Source organism: Panthera uncia, chromosome F1 (assembly GCF_023721935.1).
Source record: "Panthera uncia isolate 11264 chromosome F1, Puncia_PCG_1.0, whole genome shotgun sequence".
Taxonomy (NCBI): domain Eukaryota; kingdom Metazoa; phylum Chordata; class Mammalia; order Carnivora; family Felidae; genus Panthera; species Panthera uncia.
This window is the reverse complement of record NC_064813.1, coordinates 20424911-20440939: the sequence shown is the minus strand read 5'-3', so window position 1 is coordinate 20440939 and position 16029 is coordinate 20424911. Positions and strand designations below refer to the sequence as shown.

Sequence of the window (16029 nt, the reverse complement as noted above, 5' to 3'; positions counted from 1 at the left end):
ATAGTCCAACTGGGCCTCAGAGCTGGCCGTGCCAGGGACTAGCCCCACCTACCAGTGCACCCACAGCAGTCATGGCCCAATCACAACAAGAAGGTACACATAGTCCACACAAGGGTCATCCCTGGATCATGTGGTTTGGGAGACCAGCAGGCCCCATGTGCTACTGGGCCCCACAAAGACACTTCTTCAAGGCCAGGAGACACAGCTGACCTACTTAATACATACAAGCAAACACAGAAAGTTAGACAAAATAATGAGACAGAGGAATATGTTCCAAATAAAAGAATAAGACAAAACCTCAGAAAAAGAACTAAATGAAACAGAGATAAGCAACCTACCCAATAAAGAGTTCAAAGTAATGATAATAAAGATACTGACCAAACTTGAGAGAAGAGTAGATGAACTTAGTAAGAATTTCAATAAAGAGATAGAAAATGTAAGAAAGAACCAATAAGAGCTGAAGAATACAATAACTGAAATGAAAAATACACTAACGGGAATCAATAGCAGATTAGAGGATGCAAAAAAGAAAAAAAAAGATTAGAGGATACAGAATGGGTCAATGATTTAGAGACAAAGTAGTGAAAATCATCTAAGCTGAACAGCAAAAAGAGAAAAGAATTTTTAAAATGAGGATAGGGTAATGGACCACCAGAGCAACATTGAGTACACAACCATTCATATTATAGGGTCTCAGAAGGAAAAGAGAGAAAGAAAGGGGTAGAAAATTTTTTTGAATAAATAATAGTTGAAATTTTCCCTAATCTGAAAAAGGACACAAACATCCAGGTCCAGGAAACACAGACAGCCCCAAACAAGATGAACCCAAAGATGTTCACATCAAGGCACATATTAATGCCTAATGGCATTTTAATTCCAAAAACTAAAAATAAAGAGATAATATTAAAAATAGCAAGAGAAGGGGTACCTGGGTGGCTCAGTCAGTTGAGCGTCTGACTCTTAACTTTGACTCAGGTCATGATCTCACAGTTTGTGAGTTTGAGCCCCATATCAGGCTCTGTGCTGACAGTGCAGAGCCTGCTTGGGATTCTGTCTCCCTCTCTCTTTGCCCCTCCCCTGTTTGCTCTCTATCTCTCTCTCAAAATAAATAAAAATAAACATAAATAAAAAAAAAAGATTCTCTCTCCTTATTTTCCTTTCCCCCAGTTGTGTTCTCTCTCTCTCTAAAATAAATAAATAAAAATAAATCTAAAAAAAAGAGAAAGCAAACTAGTTTAAAAAAATAGCAAGAGAAAAGTAAGTAGTTATGTACAAGAAAACACATATAAGAATATCATCTGATTTTTCAGCAGAAACTTTGCAAGCCAGAAGAGAATGACATGATATATTCTAAGTGCTGAAAGGAAAAAACCAACAACCAAGGATACTCTACCCAGCAAGGCTATCACTCAGAATTAAAGGAGTTCACTCAGATTGAACTGAGTTTCCCAGGCAAACAAGAGTTAAAGGAGTTAATCACCACTAACCTGGCCTTAACAAGAAATGTTAAAGGAACTTCTTTAAGCAGAAAAGGAAAGGTCACCAGTAGAAGAAACTTATGAAACAAAAAAATTCACTGGTAAAAGCAAACATGTAATAAAGGTAATAGATCAATCACTTTCAAAGTAGTATAAAGGTTAAAATACAAAAGCAGTAAACCAATTATATCTACAATAATTAGCTAAGGGACACATAAAATAAAAAGATGTAAAATATGTTAAGTACATAAAATGCTGTGTGGGGAGTAAAATTTACTACTTTTAGAGGGTATTTAAACTTAAACATCAAATTAAAATAGACTGTTAAATAGTACTAGAAGTCTTAGCCTCAGCAATCACACAACAAAAAGAAATAAAAGGCCTCCGAATCAGCAAGGAAGAAGTCAAACTTTCACTATTTGCAGACTTCTTGATACTCTGAAGAAAACCCGAAAGATACCACCAAAAAATTGCTGAAGTCGCAGGATATGAAATAAACATACAGAAATCTATTACATTTCTATATACCAATAATGAAGCAGCAGCAGAAGAAATCAAAGAAGCGATCCTATTTACGATTGCACCAAAAACAATTAGATACCTAGGAATAAACCTAAACAAAGAGGTAAAGGTCTACACTCTAAAAACTATAGAAGACTTACGAAAAGAATTGAAGAGGACACAAAGAAATGGAAAAGCATTCCATGTTCATGGATTGGAAGAACAAACACTGTTAAAATGTCTATGCTACCCAAAGTGATCTACACATTTAATGCAATCCCCAACAAAATATCGCCAGCATTTCCCACAGAGTTACAACAAACAATCCTAAAACTTGTATGGAACTAGAAAAGACCCCAAAGAGCCAAAGCAATTTTGAAAAAGAAAAACAAAACTAGAGGCATCACAATTCCAGATTTCAAGCTATATTATAAAGCAGCAGTCATCAAGACACTAGGGTACTGGCACAAAAACAGACACATAGATCAATGGACAGAAGAGAGTGGAGCAGAAAAAATAAATAAATAAAAATTTATAATGAATAAATAAATAAATAAATGGAAAAGAATAGAAAACCCAGAAATGGACCTACAACTATATGGTCAAGTAATCTTTGACAAAGCAGGAAAGAATATCCAATGGAAAAAGACAGTCTCTTCAACAAATAGTGTTGGGAAAGCTGGACAGCATCATGCAGAAGAATGAAACTGGGCCTCCTTTTTTTTTAGTTTATTTATTGGTTTTGAGAGAGACAGAGAAACATAAGTGAGGGAGGGGCAAAGAGAGGGGGAGAATCCCAAGCAGTCTCTGCACTGTTAGTGTAAAACCCAATGCGAAGCTCGAACTCATGAAACCATGAGATCATGACCTGAGCAGAAATCAAGAATTAGATGCTTAGGGGCGCCTGGGTGGCGCAGTCGGTTAAGCGTCCGACTTCAGCCAGGTCACGATCTCACGGTCCGTGAGTTCGAGCCCCGCGTCAGGCTCTGGGTTGATGGCTCGGAGCCTGGAGCCTGTTTCAGATTCTGTGTCTCCCTCTCTCTCTGCCCCTCCCCCGTTCATGCTCTGTCTCTCTCTGTCTCAAAAATAAATAAAAAACGTTGAAAAAAAAAAAAAAAAAGAATTAGATGCTTAACTGACTGAGCCACCCAGGTGCCCCATGGACCACTTTCTTATACCACACACAAAAATAAACTCAAAATGGATAAAAGACCGAAATGTGAGACAGGAAACCATCAAAATCCTAAAGGAGAACACAGGCAGCAACCTCTTTGACCTCAGCCATAGCAATTTCTTACTAGACATGTCTCCAGAGGCAAGGAAAACAAAAGCAAAAATGAACTATTGGGACCTCATCAAGACAAAAATCTTCTGTACAGTGAAGGAAACAATCAACAAAACTAAAAGTCAACTGACAGAATGTGAGAAGATATTTGCAAATGACATATCAGATGAAGGGTTAGTATCCAAAATCTCTAAAGAACTTACCAAAATCAACACCCAAAAAACATGTAATCCAGTGAAGAAATGGGCAGAAGACAAGAATAGATACTTTTCCAAAGAAGACATCCAGACAACTATGAGACACATGAAAAGCTGCTCAACATCACGTATCATCAAAAAATAGAAATCAAAACCAAGATGAGATACCACCTCACACCTGTCAGAATGGTTAAAATTAACAACATAAGAAACAACAGGTGTTGGCAAGGCTGCAGAGAAAGGGAAACCCTCTTACACTATTGATGGGAATGAAAACAGGTGCAGCCACTCTGGAAAACAGTATGGAGGTTCCTCAAAAAGTTAAAAATAGAACTACCCTATGATCCAGCAATTGCACTCTAGGCATTTACCCAAAGGATACAAATATATAGATTCAATGGGTACCCAAAGGGTACAAATATATAGATTCAATGGGGTACATGCACCTTGATGTTTACAGCAGCAATATCAACAATAGCCAGACTAGGGAGAGAGCCCAAATGTCCATCAACTGATGGATGAATAAAGAAGATGCAGTATATATACACAATGGAATATTACTTAGCCATAAAAAAGAATGAAATCTTGCCATTTGCGATGACGTGGATGGAGCTAGAATGTACTATGCTAAGCAAAATAAGACAAATGCCATATGATTTCACTCATTTGTGGGACTTAAGAAACAAAACAGATGAGCATATGGGGCAGCAGGGAAAGAGAGAGGGAAACAAACCATGAGAGTCTCTTCTCCAAAAATAGGGAACAAACAGGAGGCGGGTGGGGGATGGGCTAGATGAGTGATGGGTACTAAGGAAGGCATTTGCTATTATGAGCACTGGCTGTTGTATGTAAGTGATGAATCACTGAATTCTACTCCTGAAACCAAGATTGCACTATATGTTAACTAACTAGAATTTAAATAAAAATTTGAAAATAAAATAAAATAAATCAGACTATTAAATACATAGGGTGTTCTATATAAACCTCATGGTAACCACAAACCAAAAACTTGTAACAGATACACAAGAAATTTTAAAGACAAAGAAATCCAAGAATAACACTAAAGAAAATCATCAAATCACAAGAAAGCAAGAAAAGAAAGGAACAGAGAAGAACTACAAAAAGAACCAGAAAACAATGAACAAAATGGCAATAAGCACAAATATCAATAATTACTTTAAATGTAAATGAACTAAATGCTCCAATCAAAAGATGTAAGGTGACTAAGTGATTAAACAAAACCAAAAAAACTAGATTCATCTATATGCTGCCTACAAGAGACTCACTTCACATATAGACATATACAGACTGAAAGTGAAGGGATAGAAAAAGATATTCCATACAAATGGAAATGAAAAAAAGCTGGGGTAGCAATATTTATATCACACAAAATAGACTTCAGAACAAAAAACATAACAAGGGACAAAGAACAGCATTACATAATGCTAAAGGGAGCAAAAGGATATAGCAATTGTAAATATCTATCCACCCAATATAGAAGCATCTAACTTATAAAGTAAGTATTAACAGATATAAAGGGAGAAATTGATGTAATACAAAAATAGTAGGGGACTTTAATACTCCACTTACATCAATGGATAGATCATCCCAGACAGAAAATCAATAAGGAAACAGTGGCTTTGAATGACATTAGATCAGATGGACTCAAGAGATATATAGAGAACATTTCATGCAAAAACAGCAGAATGCATTTTTTTCAAGTATATCTGAAACACTTCAAGATAGGTCATATATCAGGCCATAAAACAGGTCTTAATACATTTAAGAAGATTTAAATCATGTCAAGCATCTTTTCTGATCACAACAGTATGAAACTAGAGGCTAAACAACATGCTACTAAAAAGAAAAAAATGGGTTAACAAAGAAATCAAACAGAAAATTAAAAAATACCTTGAGGTAAATAAAAATGGGAACACATTGTTTACAAATATATAGGACACAGCAAAAGCAGTCCTAAGAGGGAAGTTCATGGTGATACGAGCTTACCTCAAGAAATAGGAAAAATATCAAATAATCTAATCTTACACCTAAAGGAACTAGAAAAAAGAAAAATAAAGCCCAAAGTTAGTTGAGGGAAGGAAATACTAAAGAGAGCAGAAATAAGCAGAGAGCAGAAATAAGTAAAATATGGGGTGCCTGGGTGGCTCAGTTGATTAAGCATCTGACTTCGGCTCAGGTCATGATCTCATGGTTCGTGAGTTCAAGCTCCATGTCAGGCCCTGTACTGACAGCTCGGAGCCTGGAGCCTGCTTCAGGTTCTGTGTCTCCCTCTCTCTCTTCCCCTCCTCTGCTAGCACTCTGTCACTCTCTCTCTCTCTCTCTCTCTCTCTTTCTCTCTCTCAAAAAATAAATAAACCTTAAATTTTTTTTAATTAAAAAAAAAAGAAAATATAAACTGAAAAAAAAAAAAGATCAGTGAACTTAAAAGGCATTTCTCTGAAAATAACACCTTGATACACCTTTAGCCAGACTCATCAAGAAGAGAGAGTACTCAAATAAATAAAATCAGAAATGAAATGGAAGGTACAATGACTCCACAGAAATACAAAGGACTACAAGAGACTACTAGGAAAAATTATTTACCAACAAATTCCAACAACCTAGAAGAAATGGATAAATTCCTAGAAACATACAACCTTAGCAGAATGAATCAAGAAGAAATAGAAAATCTAAGCAGACAAATTACTAGTAATTAAATTGAATCACTAAACAAAAACCTCAAAACCAACAGAAGCCAGGATGAGATGGCTGCAAAGGTGAATTCTACCAAATATTTAAAGAAGAGTTAACACCTATTCTCAAACTATTCCAAAAAATAGAAAAGGAAGAATTGTTTTCTTAAAGACAGCATTACCCTGATAGCAAGACCAAAGACATCACAAAAAAAGAAAATTAGAAGTCAATTATCCTTAAGGAACATAGATGCCAAAATCCTCAACAAAATATTAGCAAGCCAAGTTCAACAACACATTAAAAGAATCAGTGACCACAATCAAGTGGGATTTATTCTAGGGATGGAAGAATGAGTCAATGTCCACAAATCAATCAGTGGGATATACCACATTAACAAAATAGAGGATAAAAACCATATGCTCATCTCAATAGATGCAGAAAAAGTATTTGATAAATTCAACATCCATTCGTGATAAAACTCTCAACAAAATGATACAGAGGGAACATAACTCAATATAATAAAGCCTATGTATGACAAACTCAGTTAACATACTCAATGGTTAAAAGGTGAAATATTTTCTCTAACATCAGTAACAACACAAAGATACTTACTCTCACCACTTGTATTCAACATAGTACTAGAAGTCCTAGCCAGAGCAATCAGACAAGAAACAAAAATAAAAGGAATTCAAATTGGTAAGGAAGAAATAAAAATGTCACTATTTGCATATGACATAATATTATATATGGCAAACCCCAAAGACTCCCCCAAAAAACTATTAGAACTAATAAATGAATTCAGTAAATTTGCAGGATACAATATTAATATATAGAAATGTTACATTTCTATATACTAATAACAAACTAGCAGACAGAGAAATTAAGAAAACAATCCCATCTGAGGTGCCTGGGTGGCTCAGTCGGTTAAGCCTCTGACTCTTGATTTCAGCTCAGGTCATGATCTCACAGTTTGTGAGATCAAGCCCATGTTCGGCTCTGCACTGACAAGAGCAGAGCCTGCTTAGGATTCTCTCTCTCTCCCTCTCTCTCTGCCCCTCCCCTTGCGCTCTCGATCTCTCTCTCAAAATGAATAAACTGAAAAAAAAAGAAAACAATCCCATTTAGTAACAAAAACAATTTTTTAATTAAAAAAGGAAAAAAAATCTCTTTTATAATCGCACCAAAAATAATAAAATATCTAGTAATACATTTTACCAAGGAGATGAAAGACCTATACTCTGAAAACTATAAGAGATTGATGTAAGAAATTAAAGATAACACAAACAAATGAAAAGATACACCCTACTCATGGATCAGAAAAATTAGTATCATTAAAATGTCCTTGCTACCCAAAGCAATCCACAGACTCAATGCAATCTCTATCAGAATGCTAACAACAATTTTCACAGAATTAGAACAAATAATCCTAAAATCATATGGAACCTTAAAAACCCTAAGAGCCAAACCAATCTTGAGAAAGCAGAACAAAGCTGAAGGTATCACACTCCCAGATTTCAAACTATACTACAACGCATTGGTAGTCAGAACAGCGTGGTACACACACAAAAACAGACACGTAGATCAATGCAGTAAAGCAGAGGGCCAGAAATAAACCCACACTTATATAGTCAATTAATCTATGACAAAGGAGGCAAGACTATACCATAGGGAAAAGACAATCTCTTTGATAAATGGTATTGAGAAAACTGGACGAACATAATGAAAGGAATGAAATTAGACCACTTTCTTACATCACATAATACACAAAAATAAACTCAAAAGGGAATAAAGACTTCAATGTGGGCCCTGAAACCAAAAAACTTCTAAAAGAAAACATCGGCCATAATCTCTCTGACATCGGTCTTAGCAATATTTTTTGGATCCCTCTCTTCAGAAAAGGGCCACACAAAAGCAAAAATAAGTAAGCGGGACTACACCAAAATAAAAAGCTTTTGCACAGCGAAGAAAACCATCAACAAAACGAAAGGCAATCTACTGAAAAGGAGATATTTGCAAGTGATATATCCAATAAGGGGCTAATATCCAAAATAGATAAAGAAATCATATAAGTTAACACCAATGAAACAGTGTGATTTAAAAATAGGCAGAAGACGTGAATAGATAATTTTCCAAAAATACATGCAGATGACCAACGGGCACATGAAAAGATGCTCAACATCACTAATCATCAAGGAAATACACATAAAAACCACAATAAGGTATCACCTCATACCTGTCACAATGGCTAGAATCAGAAAGACCCAAAATAGCACCTGCCTAGCTCAGTCAGTGGACTGATCAAGTCCACTCTTGATCTGTGGACTGTGAGTTCAAGACCCCCATTGGGTGTAGAGATTACTTACAAATAAAACCTTTAAAAAAAAAAGGGGGGGGGGTTCCAAAATAACAAGTGTTGGTGAGGATGTGGAAAAAAAGGAACCCTCATGAATTATTGGTGAGAATGTAAATTGGTGCAGCACTATGAAAATAGTACGGAGGTTCCTCAAAAAATTAAAAGTAAAAATACCATATGATCCGGTAATTCCACTTCTGAGTATTTACCTGAAGAATATATAAAAAAAAAAAAAAAAAACTCATTTGAAAAGATAAATGCACTCCTGTGTTTATTGCAGCATTATTTACAATAACAAAGATACTGAAGCAACGTAAGTATCCATCAATAGATGAATGGATAAGGAAATGGTTGTATATATAAACAATGGAATATTAGCCAGTCATTAAAAAAAAAATCTCGCCATTTGTGATACGGACCTAAAGGTATTATGCTAAGAGACATAAGTTAGACAAAGAAAACGAATACCATTTTGATTTCACTTATATGTGGAATCTCAAAAACAAAACAAAGAAAACAAAACAGAAGCAGACTTATAAGTACAGAGAACCGGTGGTTGCCAGAGGAGAGGGGACAAAGGGCTGGGCAAAGTAGTTGAAGGGGACTAAGAGGTACAAACTCTCAGTTATAAAATAAATAAGTTATGAAGCTGTAAAGTACAGCACAGGGAATACAGTAAAAAGTATTGTATTACTTTTGTATGGTGACTTATCATGGTGAGTATTTTGTAATGTATATAATGTCAAATCACTATGTTGTACACCTGGCACTAATATAATATTATATGTCAACTACACTTCAATTAAAAGTAAATAAATAAATTTTTTAAAATACCAACTTTGGGTCTGACACTAAGCCTTGGACTGGCTTCAAAGTAAGAGACCTGAGTACTGGACTATCACATACGGTCAGGATTCCAGAAGGAAGAAAATACAAATCCTCTCTTCAAGAAGCATCCATGATTTACAGTCTGAGGATTTCATGATTAAGATTAACCAAATGTTAGCTATAAAAGCAAATATCGCAGGGCACCTGGGTGGCCTGGTCGGTTAAGCGTCCGACTTCGGCTCAGGTCATGATCTCACCGTCCGTGAGTTCGAGCCCCGCATCGGTCTCTGTGCTGACAGCTTGGAGCCTGGAGCCTGTTTCGGATTCTGTGTCTCCCTCTCTCTGACCCTCCCCCGTTCATGCTCTGTCTCTCTCCGTCTCAAAAATAAATAAACATTAAAAAAAAATTAAAAAAAAAAGCAAATATCGCAAAATATGTAAATAAACCATCATAAATGAGACCCAGAAGAAACAACAAATAGTAATTCTAGATACTAATAGTTTCATATATTAGAAATATGAGATTTAGAATATGAAACCATCCATGAAATGTTTGAGAAATGAAAGATTGAATCTAAAAATAAATGAGCAATAAAAAATATTAAATATGATGAGACAGATACAAAAACAAACAACAGAACTCTTAGGTGGATAATACAATTATTGATTATAAAACTCAAAAGATGGGTTTTAGCAGAAAAGATGCAGCTAAAGCGCTTATTAATATCTTTGAAAAAACTACCCAAAATATAGTACAGAGACAAGGAGATGGAAATTATGAAAAAGAGATAAAGAGACAAAAAGCACAGATGAGAATGTCTAATATAAATTTAATCAGAGTTCCAAAAAGAGAAAAGAGAGAAAATGGAGAACAGATATTTACCAAAGAGATCACCACTGATAATTTTCTAAAACTTATTAAGGATATTAACCTATACATAGGATTGTGGTATAGATATAGATACAAAAATAAAAATAAATCCAGAGGAACTAAATTTATTCTCCTGCCTGAAATAACCTCAGTGACAACGACGACAACAACAAAGGCAAAGTATGTAAAACAATTGTCAAGATACATGTGAAACAACAATTTTCAAGACACTGAATACAAGGCAATGAAAGCGAGTAATCAGTGAGAGACTAGAAGTAAATAAAGCCTTATGATTGCTCCAAGTTGCAGACTTGAAAGTTTCCAGGCCAAAGCACAAGGAGAGAGAACGCTGGAGAAGCCCAGTGGACTCTCTGAGTTAAGGAGACAGAGCTAGGAGCCTAGGGAGAGGAAAGCAGCAAAAGTTCAGAGGACAGGGTACTGGAGAGAAAAGAGCTATTCCGAGAGATCCTCTGGAGGTCTGCAGAGGGTCCTTCTCAAGGAATCAGCTAAGGAAAGATCAGGATCATCATCAAGATCAGGAAAGATCACAAATGTGAAGAAACTACCTGAGGCCGGGGAAGAAACCATCTGAAAGGATCGGGAGGTAAGAGCACCCAGCACTCACACACTGCTAGAAATGGTGCTGGTTCTAACCAGCCAGTCTGGAAAAACTTAGGATTCAAAGAAAAGTCTTGCCTAATTATTTACAAACAATTAGCCATAAATTAAGCACTGTTCTGGTCTGCCTAAAGGCCCAAAAGCACCAAACTGTTTTCAAGTAGCTTAATCATGTCACAAATCAAAGTTCAAGAATATTTTTAGAAATGCAAAAATACACAGCATCCAATAAGCTAAAATTCACAATGTCTGCCATCCAATCAAATTTACCAGGCATGCAAAGAAAGCAGAGAACACACCTATGAGGAGAAAAAACTCACCCAGAACTGGCATAAATGTTAGAATTAACAGACAAGGACATTCAAAGCTGGAAGAGGTCATTCAGATACTAGGAGGTAAGTTTTCATGCACTTTGGTGGCACAGAAAATTGCCTTGCCAAAGTCTCAGGGTGGACCTGATGAGATTTCCATATAGAAGCGTCAGGAGACGGCTCTAGAGGTACAGGCGCCTGCACTGGTGGAGGACACAAATCTGTGCTTCAACGCTTTCAGGGGTCTCCCTGGCCCCTATATACAGTGGTTTCCAGAAAAGTTAAAGCCTAAAAGTCTGAACCAGCTCCTGGCTGGGTTCCAGGACAGACTTTGCCCATGTGCTCTGCACATTTCTGCTCAGCATCAGGGACCCCAGGAGGCCAGTGTGCCCGTTCAGGGGCCAGAGCTTGGGGCCAGATGGTGGTGCTCTGAGGCTGATAAGACTTTGGCTAGGACCCCTGCCTGATGGATACAAGCAGACGTACACAGAGATGCCCATAGCTGAGAAGAGAAGAAAGTCATCTCCCATTACTTCTGGTCCCTACTTGAGCTACAAAAATATTTTTACAGCCTGATCCTTACAGTAGCCAGTGATGATCACCCTGGTTAGGGATCTGGGGAAGGCTAGCCTGAAACCTCCCCCATCCGACAGGCGCCCCTCCAAGTACTGCCTTCAGGATTACCACTTCCTAGGGGTGTTGACACAGCCTCATCAGCCCTGTTTGGAGGAGCGGTTGGCTCTGCTTGGAGAAACTTTGGGCAAGGGACACCATTTTCTTGCACTCAGAAATTCAATAGTCCTTCCTATAGCCTCCTGGCCTGGGATCCCATGGCAGGATTGAGGGTTTGGGAAGAACCACACAAATAGCTTTAGATGTTTTTAAAATGCAGCAACTAAAAATACTGAAAGTACTCGCTTCCATTATAAAATAGATATATCAGCTTTGGGGGAAAAAAAACCTATAACTATATTTTGTATGTTTGCAATGTTAAGTAGAGACATGGCAAATATTTTTGAAATGACCCAAATTGAGCTTTCAGAGATGAAAACTACAATATCTGAGTTGGAAACATCACTGGATGGGATTTAAAGCAGATTAGATACTTTAGAAGAAAAGATTAGTGAACTTGAAGATAGAACAGTAGAAACTATACAAAATGAGGGGCCCCTGGGTGGATGGTTCAGTTGGTTAAGCGTCTAACTCTTGATTCAGTGCAGGTCATGATCTCATGGTCATGGGATAGAAGCCCACATCAGGTTCTGTGCTGAGCATGGAGCCTGCTTAAGATTCTCTCTCTTCTTCTGCCCCTCTCCCCTGCTTGCACTTTCTTCTCTCTCTCTCCAAAATCAAGCAATCAAGCAGTAGAACAACTATATAAAATGAACAGAAAAAGATTTTAAAAGAAAAAATGTTCAAAACATTATGAGGACTATGTCATTATTAGTGGGCTGATATGTGAGTAAATGGACTCTCCTGAAAAGGGGGGAGGGTAGAAAAAATACTTGAAGAAGAAAAACTAGCTAAAAAATTCCCACATTTGATGAAAAACATACACTCACAGATCCAAAAAGCTCAATGACCACCAATCACAAGAAACATAGAGAAAATTATACCAAGGCACATCATAATCAAATTGTTCAAAAGCAATGATACGATGCTCACAACTTAATGAATTCCATAAAATAATGGTCAGAAAATATGTCAGCAGTTAAAATTCAGGTGTGAGTAAAGCAACCAGTCTGAAAAGACTATGTGCTGCATGATCCCAACTATGTCACATTCTGCAAGAGAAAAAAGTATAGAGACAGTAGAAGGGTCAGTGGTTGCTACAGGTTCAAAGGAATGGGAATGGAGAAGGAATGAATAGGTGACATGTGGGGGCTCGGGGACATGAAATTGTTCTCTATGACATTGTAATGGCGGTGATACGGCATGAAATCAATATTGACTAATTAGTGTGCTTTCCACACACAGTATATTTTACTAAGAAAACTTGAAAGAAGTGGGGATGTTTAGCCTGGATAAAAGAAGGCATAAAAGAGAAGACAAAAATGGCTATTTTCAAATATTTTAGGGACGCCTGGGTGGCTTGGTCGGTTAAGAGTCCGACTTCAGCTCAGGTCATGATCTCACAGTCCGTGAGTTCGAGCCCTGCGTCAGGCTCTGTGCTGACCGCTCAGAGCCTGGAGCCTGTTTCAGATTCTGTGTCTCCCTCTCTCTGACCCTCCCCCGTTCATGCTCTGTCTCTCTCTGTCTCAAAAATAAATAAACGTTAAAAAAAAAAAAAGAAATCTTTTATCTTCTCTCTCTCTGTGAAAGAAAAAGAGAGAAGAGAAGAGAAGAGAAGAGAAGAGAAGAGAAGAGAAGAGAAGAGAGAAGAAGGGGTGCCTGCTAGGTGCTGAGTGGCTCAGTCAGTTAAGCGTCTGACTCTTGATTTCGGCTCAGGTCATGATTTCAGAGTCATGAGATCAAGCCCCACATAAGGCTCCATGCTTGACATGGAGCCTGCTTAAGATTCTCTCTTTCCCACCTCCTCTGTACCTCCCATACTCACACATTTGCACACTCACACTCTCTCTCTTAATCTCTCTCTCAAGAAAAAACTTTTATCTTTTAAAAGAGTCAGATGAGAACATTTTTTAAAAAGTGAATAGGCAAGTAACAAACTAGGAGCACATATTAAGTACATATATTTACAAATATTCTTAATATATGTAAATATGAGATTATACACACACACACACATACATACATGACAAAAAACTAGTTTCTAGGATATGTAAAGAACTCCTACTCAATAATGAAAAGACAAACCAATTTAAAATTAGGCAAAATACTGGAACAGATATTTTACAAAAATAATATATGGTCAATAAGCTCATGAAAATGTGTTCAACACAATTTGTTGGCAGGAAAATGCAAGTTTAAACCATAATAATATATTATCACATACCCACCAGAATGGCCAAAATTTTTTAAACTCACAAAATTAAATGTTGGCAAAAATATAGAACCACCAGAACCCTCATACATTGTTAGTGGGAGTATATCATGGTGTAACCATTTTAAGTAAAAGTATAACAACTTCTTATAAAAAATAAACTTAGGGGAGCCTTGGGTGCTCAGTTGGTTGAGCATCTGACTTCAGCTCAGGTCAACATCTTGCCATTCCTGAGTTTGAGCCCCACAGTGGGCTCTGTGCTGACAGCTCAGAGCCTGGAGCCTGTTTTGGATTCTGTGTCTCCCTCTCTCTGTCCCTCCCCCACTCACACTCTGTCTCTCTCTCTCTCAAAAATAAACATTAAAAAAAATAAAAATTTTATTTTTTATTTTTATTTTTTTTTTTTAATTTTTTTTTTTATTTATTTTTGAGACAGAGAGAGACAGAGCATGAACGGGGGAGGGGCAGAGAGAGAGGGAGACGCAGAATTGGAAGCAGGATCCAGGCTCTGAGCCATCAGCCCAGAGCCCGACGCGGGGCTCGAACTCACAGACCGTGAGATCGTGACCTGAGCCGAAGTCGGACGCTTAACCGACTGAGCCACCCAGGCGCCCCCAAAAAAATAAAAATTTTAAAAAATAATAAAAATAAACTTAAACCCACCTCATCCCATCCTACATATTTACCCAAGAAATGAAAATACACTTGCAGGAAAAGATTCATACAAGAATGCTCATGGTAGCTTTATTCAAACTGGAAAGAACCCAGTGTCCATCAATAGGAGAATGAATAAACTGTTTACCCAGCAATACAAAGGAATGAACCATCAGTATATGCAACAACATAGATGACATGCTAAATGAAAGATGCCTTACATTAAGAGGTACAGTTGACTCTTAAACAATGTGGAGGTTATGGGGCACTAACCCCCATACAGTCAAAAATCCACATAAAACTTTTTTTCCAATGAGGCATTTTATTTGTATGAATGTATTACATCCCTAGAAAAAGAATCCCAGGATTTTCCCTCCTGTGCGTTTTCGTCTTGCTTCTTCATGGTCCATGATGCCAGCTGAGGTTGTCAGTACAATGAAACCAAACTGGCGGGACGGGAGCAGATTATTCTGCCATTTTTCTAGATCTTTGAGTTGTACATCAAACCTGGGGCTGATCACTCCACACTTCTTTAACCTGCCTGTGAGGTTCACAACAATTTTCCCAGCTCTGTGATCATCGATGATTTCAAATTTGCCAATGTAACCAAGCTTCATCATCACAGTCAGAAAGCGGATGATGACTTTGGAGCATGGTCTAATAAGAACCTGGCGTTTGCCTCTCTTTTCAGCACCGTTAATACTCTTGAGAGCATCTGCCAGGACATTCATGCGCACCATTAGGGCAGCACGGAAAGACGGCAGAAAGAGCCCACATAAAACTTTCGACTCCCCAAAAACTTAACTACTAATAGTCTACTGTTGACCAGAAGCTTTACCAGTAACATAAACAGTCGATTAACACATATTTTGTATGTTATGTGTATTATACACTGTATTCTTACAATAAAGTAAGCTAAAGAAAACATCATTAAGACAATCATAAGGAAGAGAAAATACATTTACAGTACTGTACCATAAAAAATCTGCTGTAAGTGAACCTGCACAGTCCAATCACATGTTGTTCAAGGGTTAACTGTATATGTGCTCTATGGTCCCATTTATACACAGTTCCTAAATAGGTGAAACTAATCTAAGAGGGAAAGAAGTCAGAACTTCCGGAAAAGTAGGGGTGGGTATTTACTGAGAAAGAGCAAATTTGGGGAATTTTGTGGGGTGATGGTAATCCTCCATATCTTGATAAAAGTTTGGATTATGTAAGTGTATGTATTTGTCAAAAGTCAACAAAGGCAGATAAGATTTGTGTTTCTCAATACACATAAATTTTACTCAAAA

At 37.2% G+C, this 16029-nt stretch overlaps 2 protein-coding genes and 1 pseudogene across 4 annotated transcripts in view; 1 reads left to right on the top strand and 2 right to left on the bottom strand.

Annotated features, from left to right (window-relative positions):
* AXDND1 (axonemal dynein light chain domain containing 1) overlaps window positions 1-16029 on the bottom strand; it is an 88328-nt gene that overhangs the window by 52846 nt on the left and 19453 nt on the right. The window lies entirely within an intron of this gene.
* LOC125926008 (inosine triphosphate pyrophosphatase-like) lies at window positions 11127-11855 on the top strand (annotated as a pseudogene).
* Window positions 15053-15489, bottom strand: LOC125925201 (40S ribosomal protein S15a-like). Its single transcript, XM_049634050.1, has one exon. It carries the CDS (start codon window positions 15472-15474, stop codon window positions 15082-15084), a length of 393 nt encoding a protein of 130 aa, XP_049490007.1. The 5' UTR covers window positions 15475-15489; the 3' UTR covers window positions 15053-15081.

What these genes read in the sequence shown, in the direction of transcription:
- LOC125925201 (XM_049634050.1), bottom strand. Translation starts at nt 15,474, where the DNA reads ATGGTGCGCATGAATGTCCTGGCAGATGCTCTCAAGAGTATTAACGGT.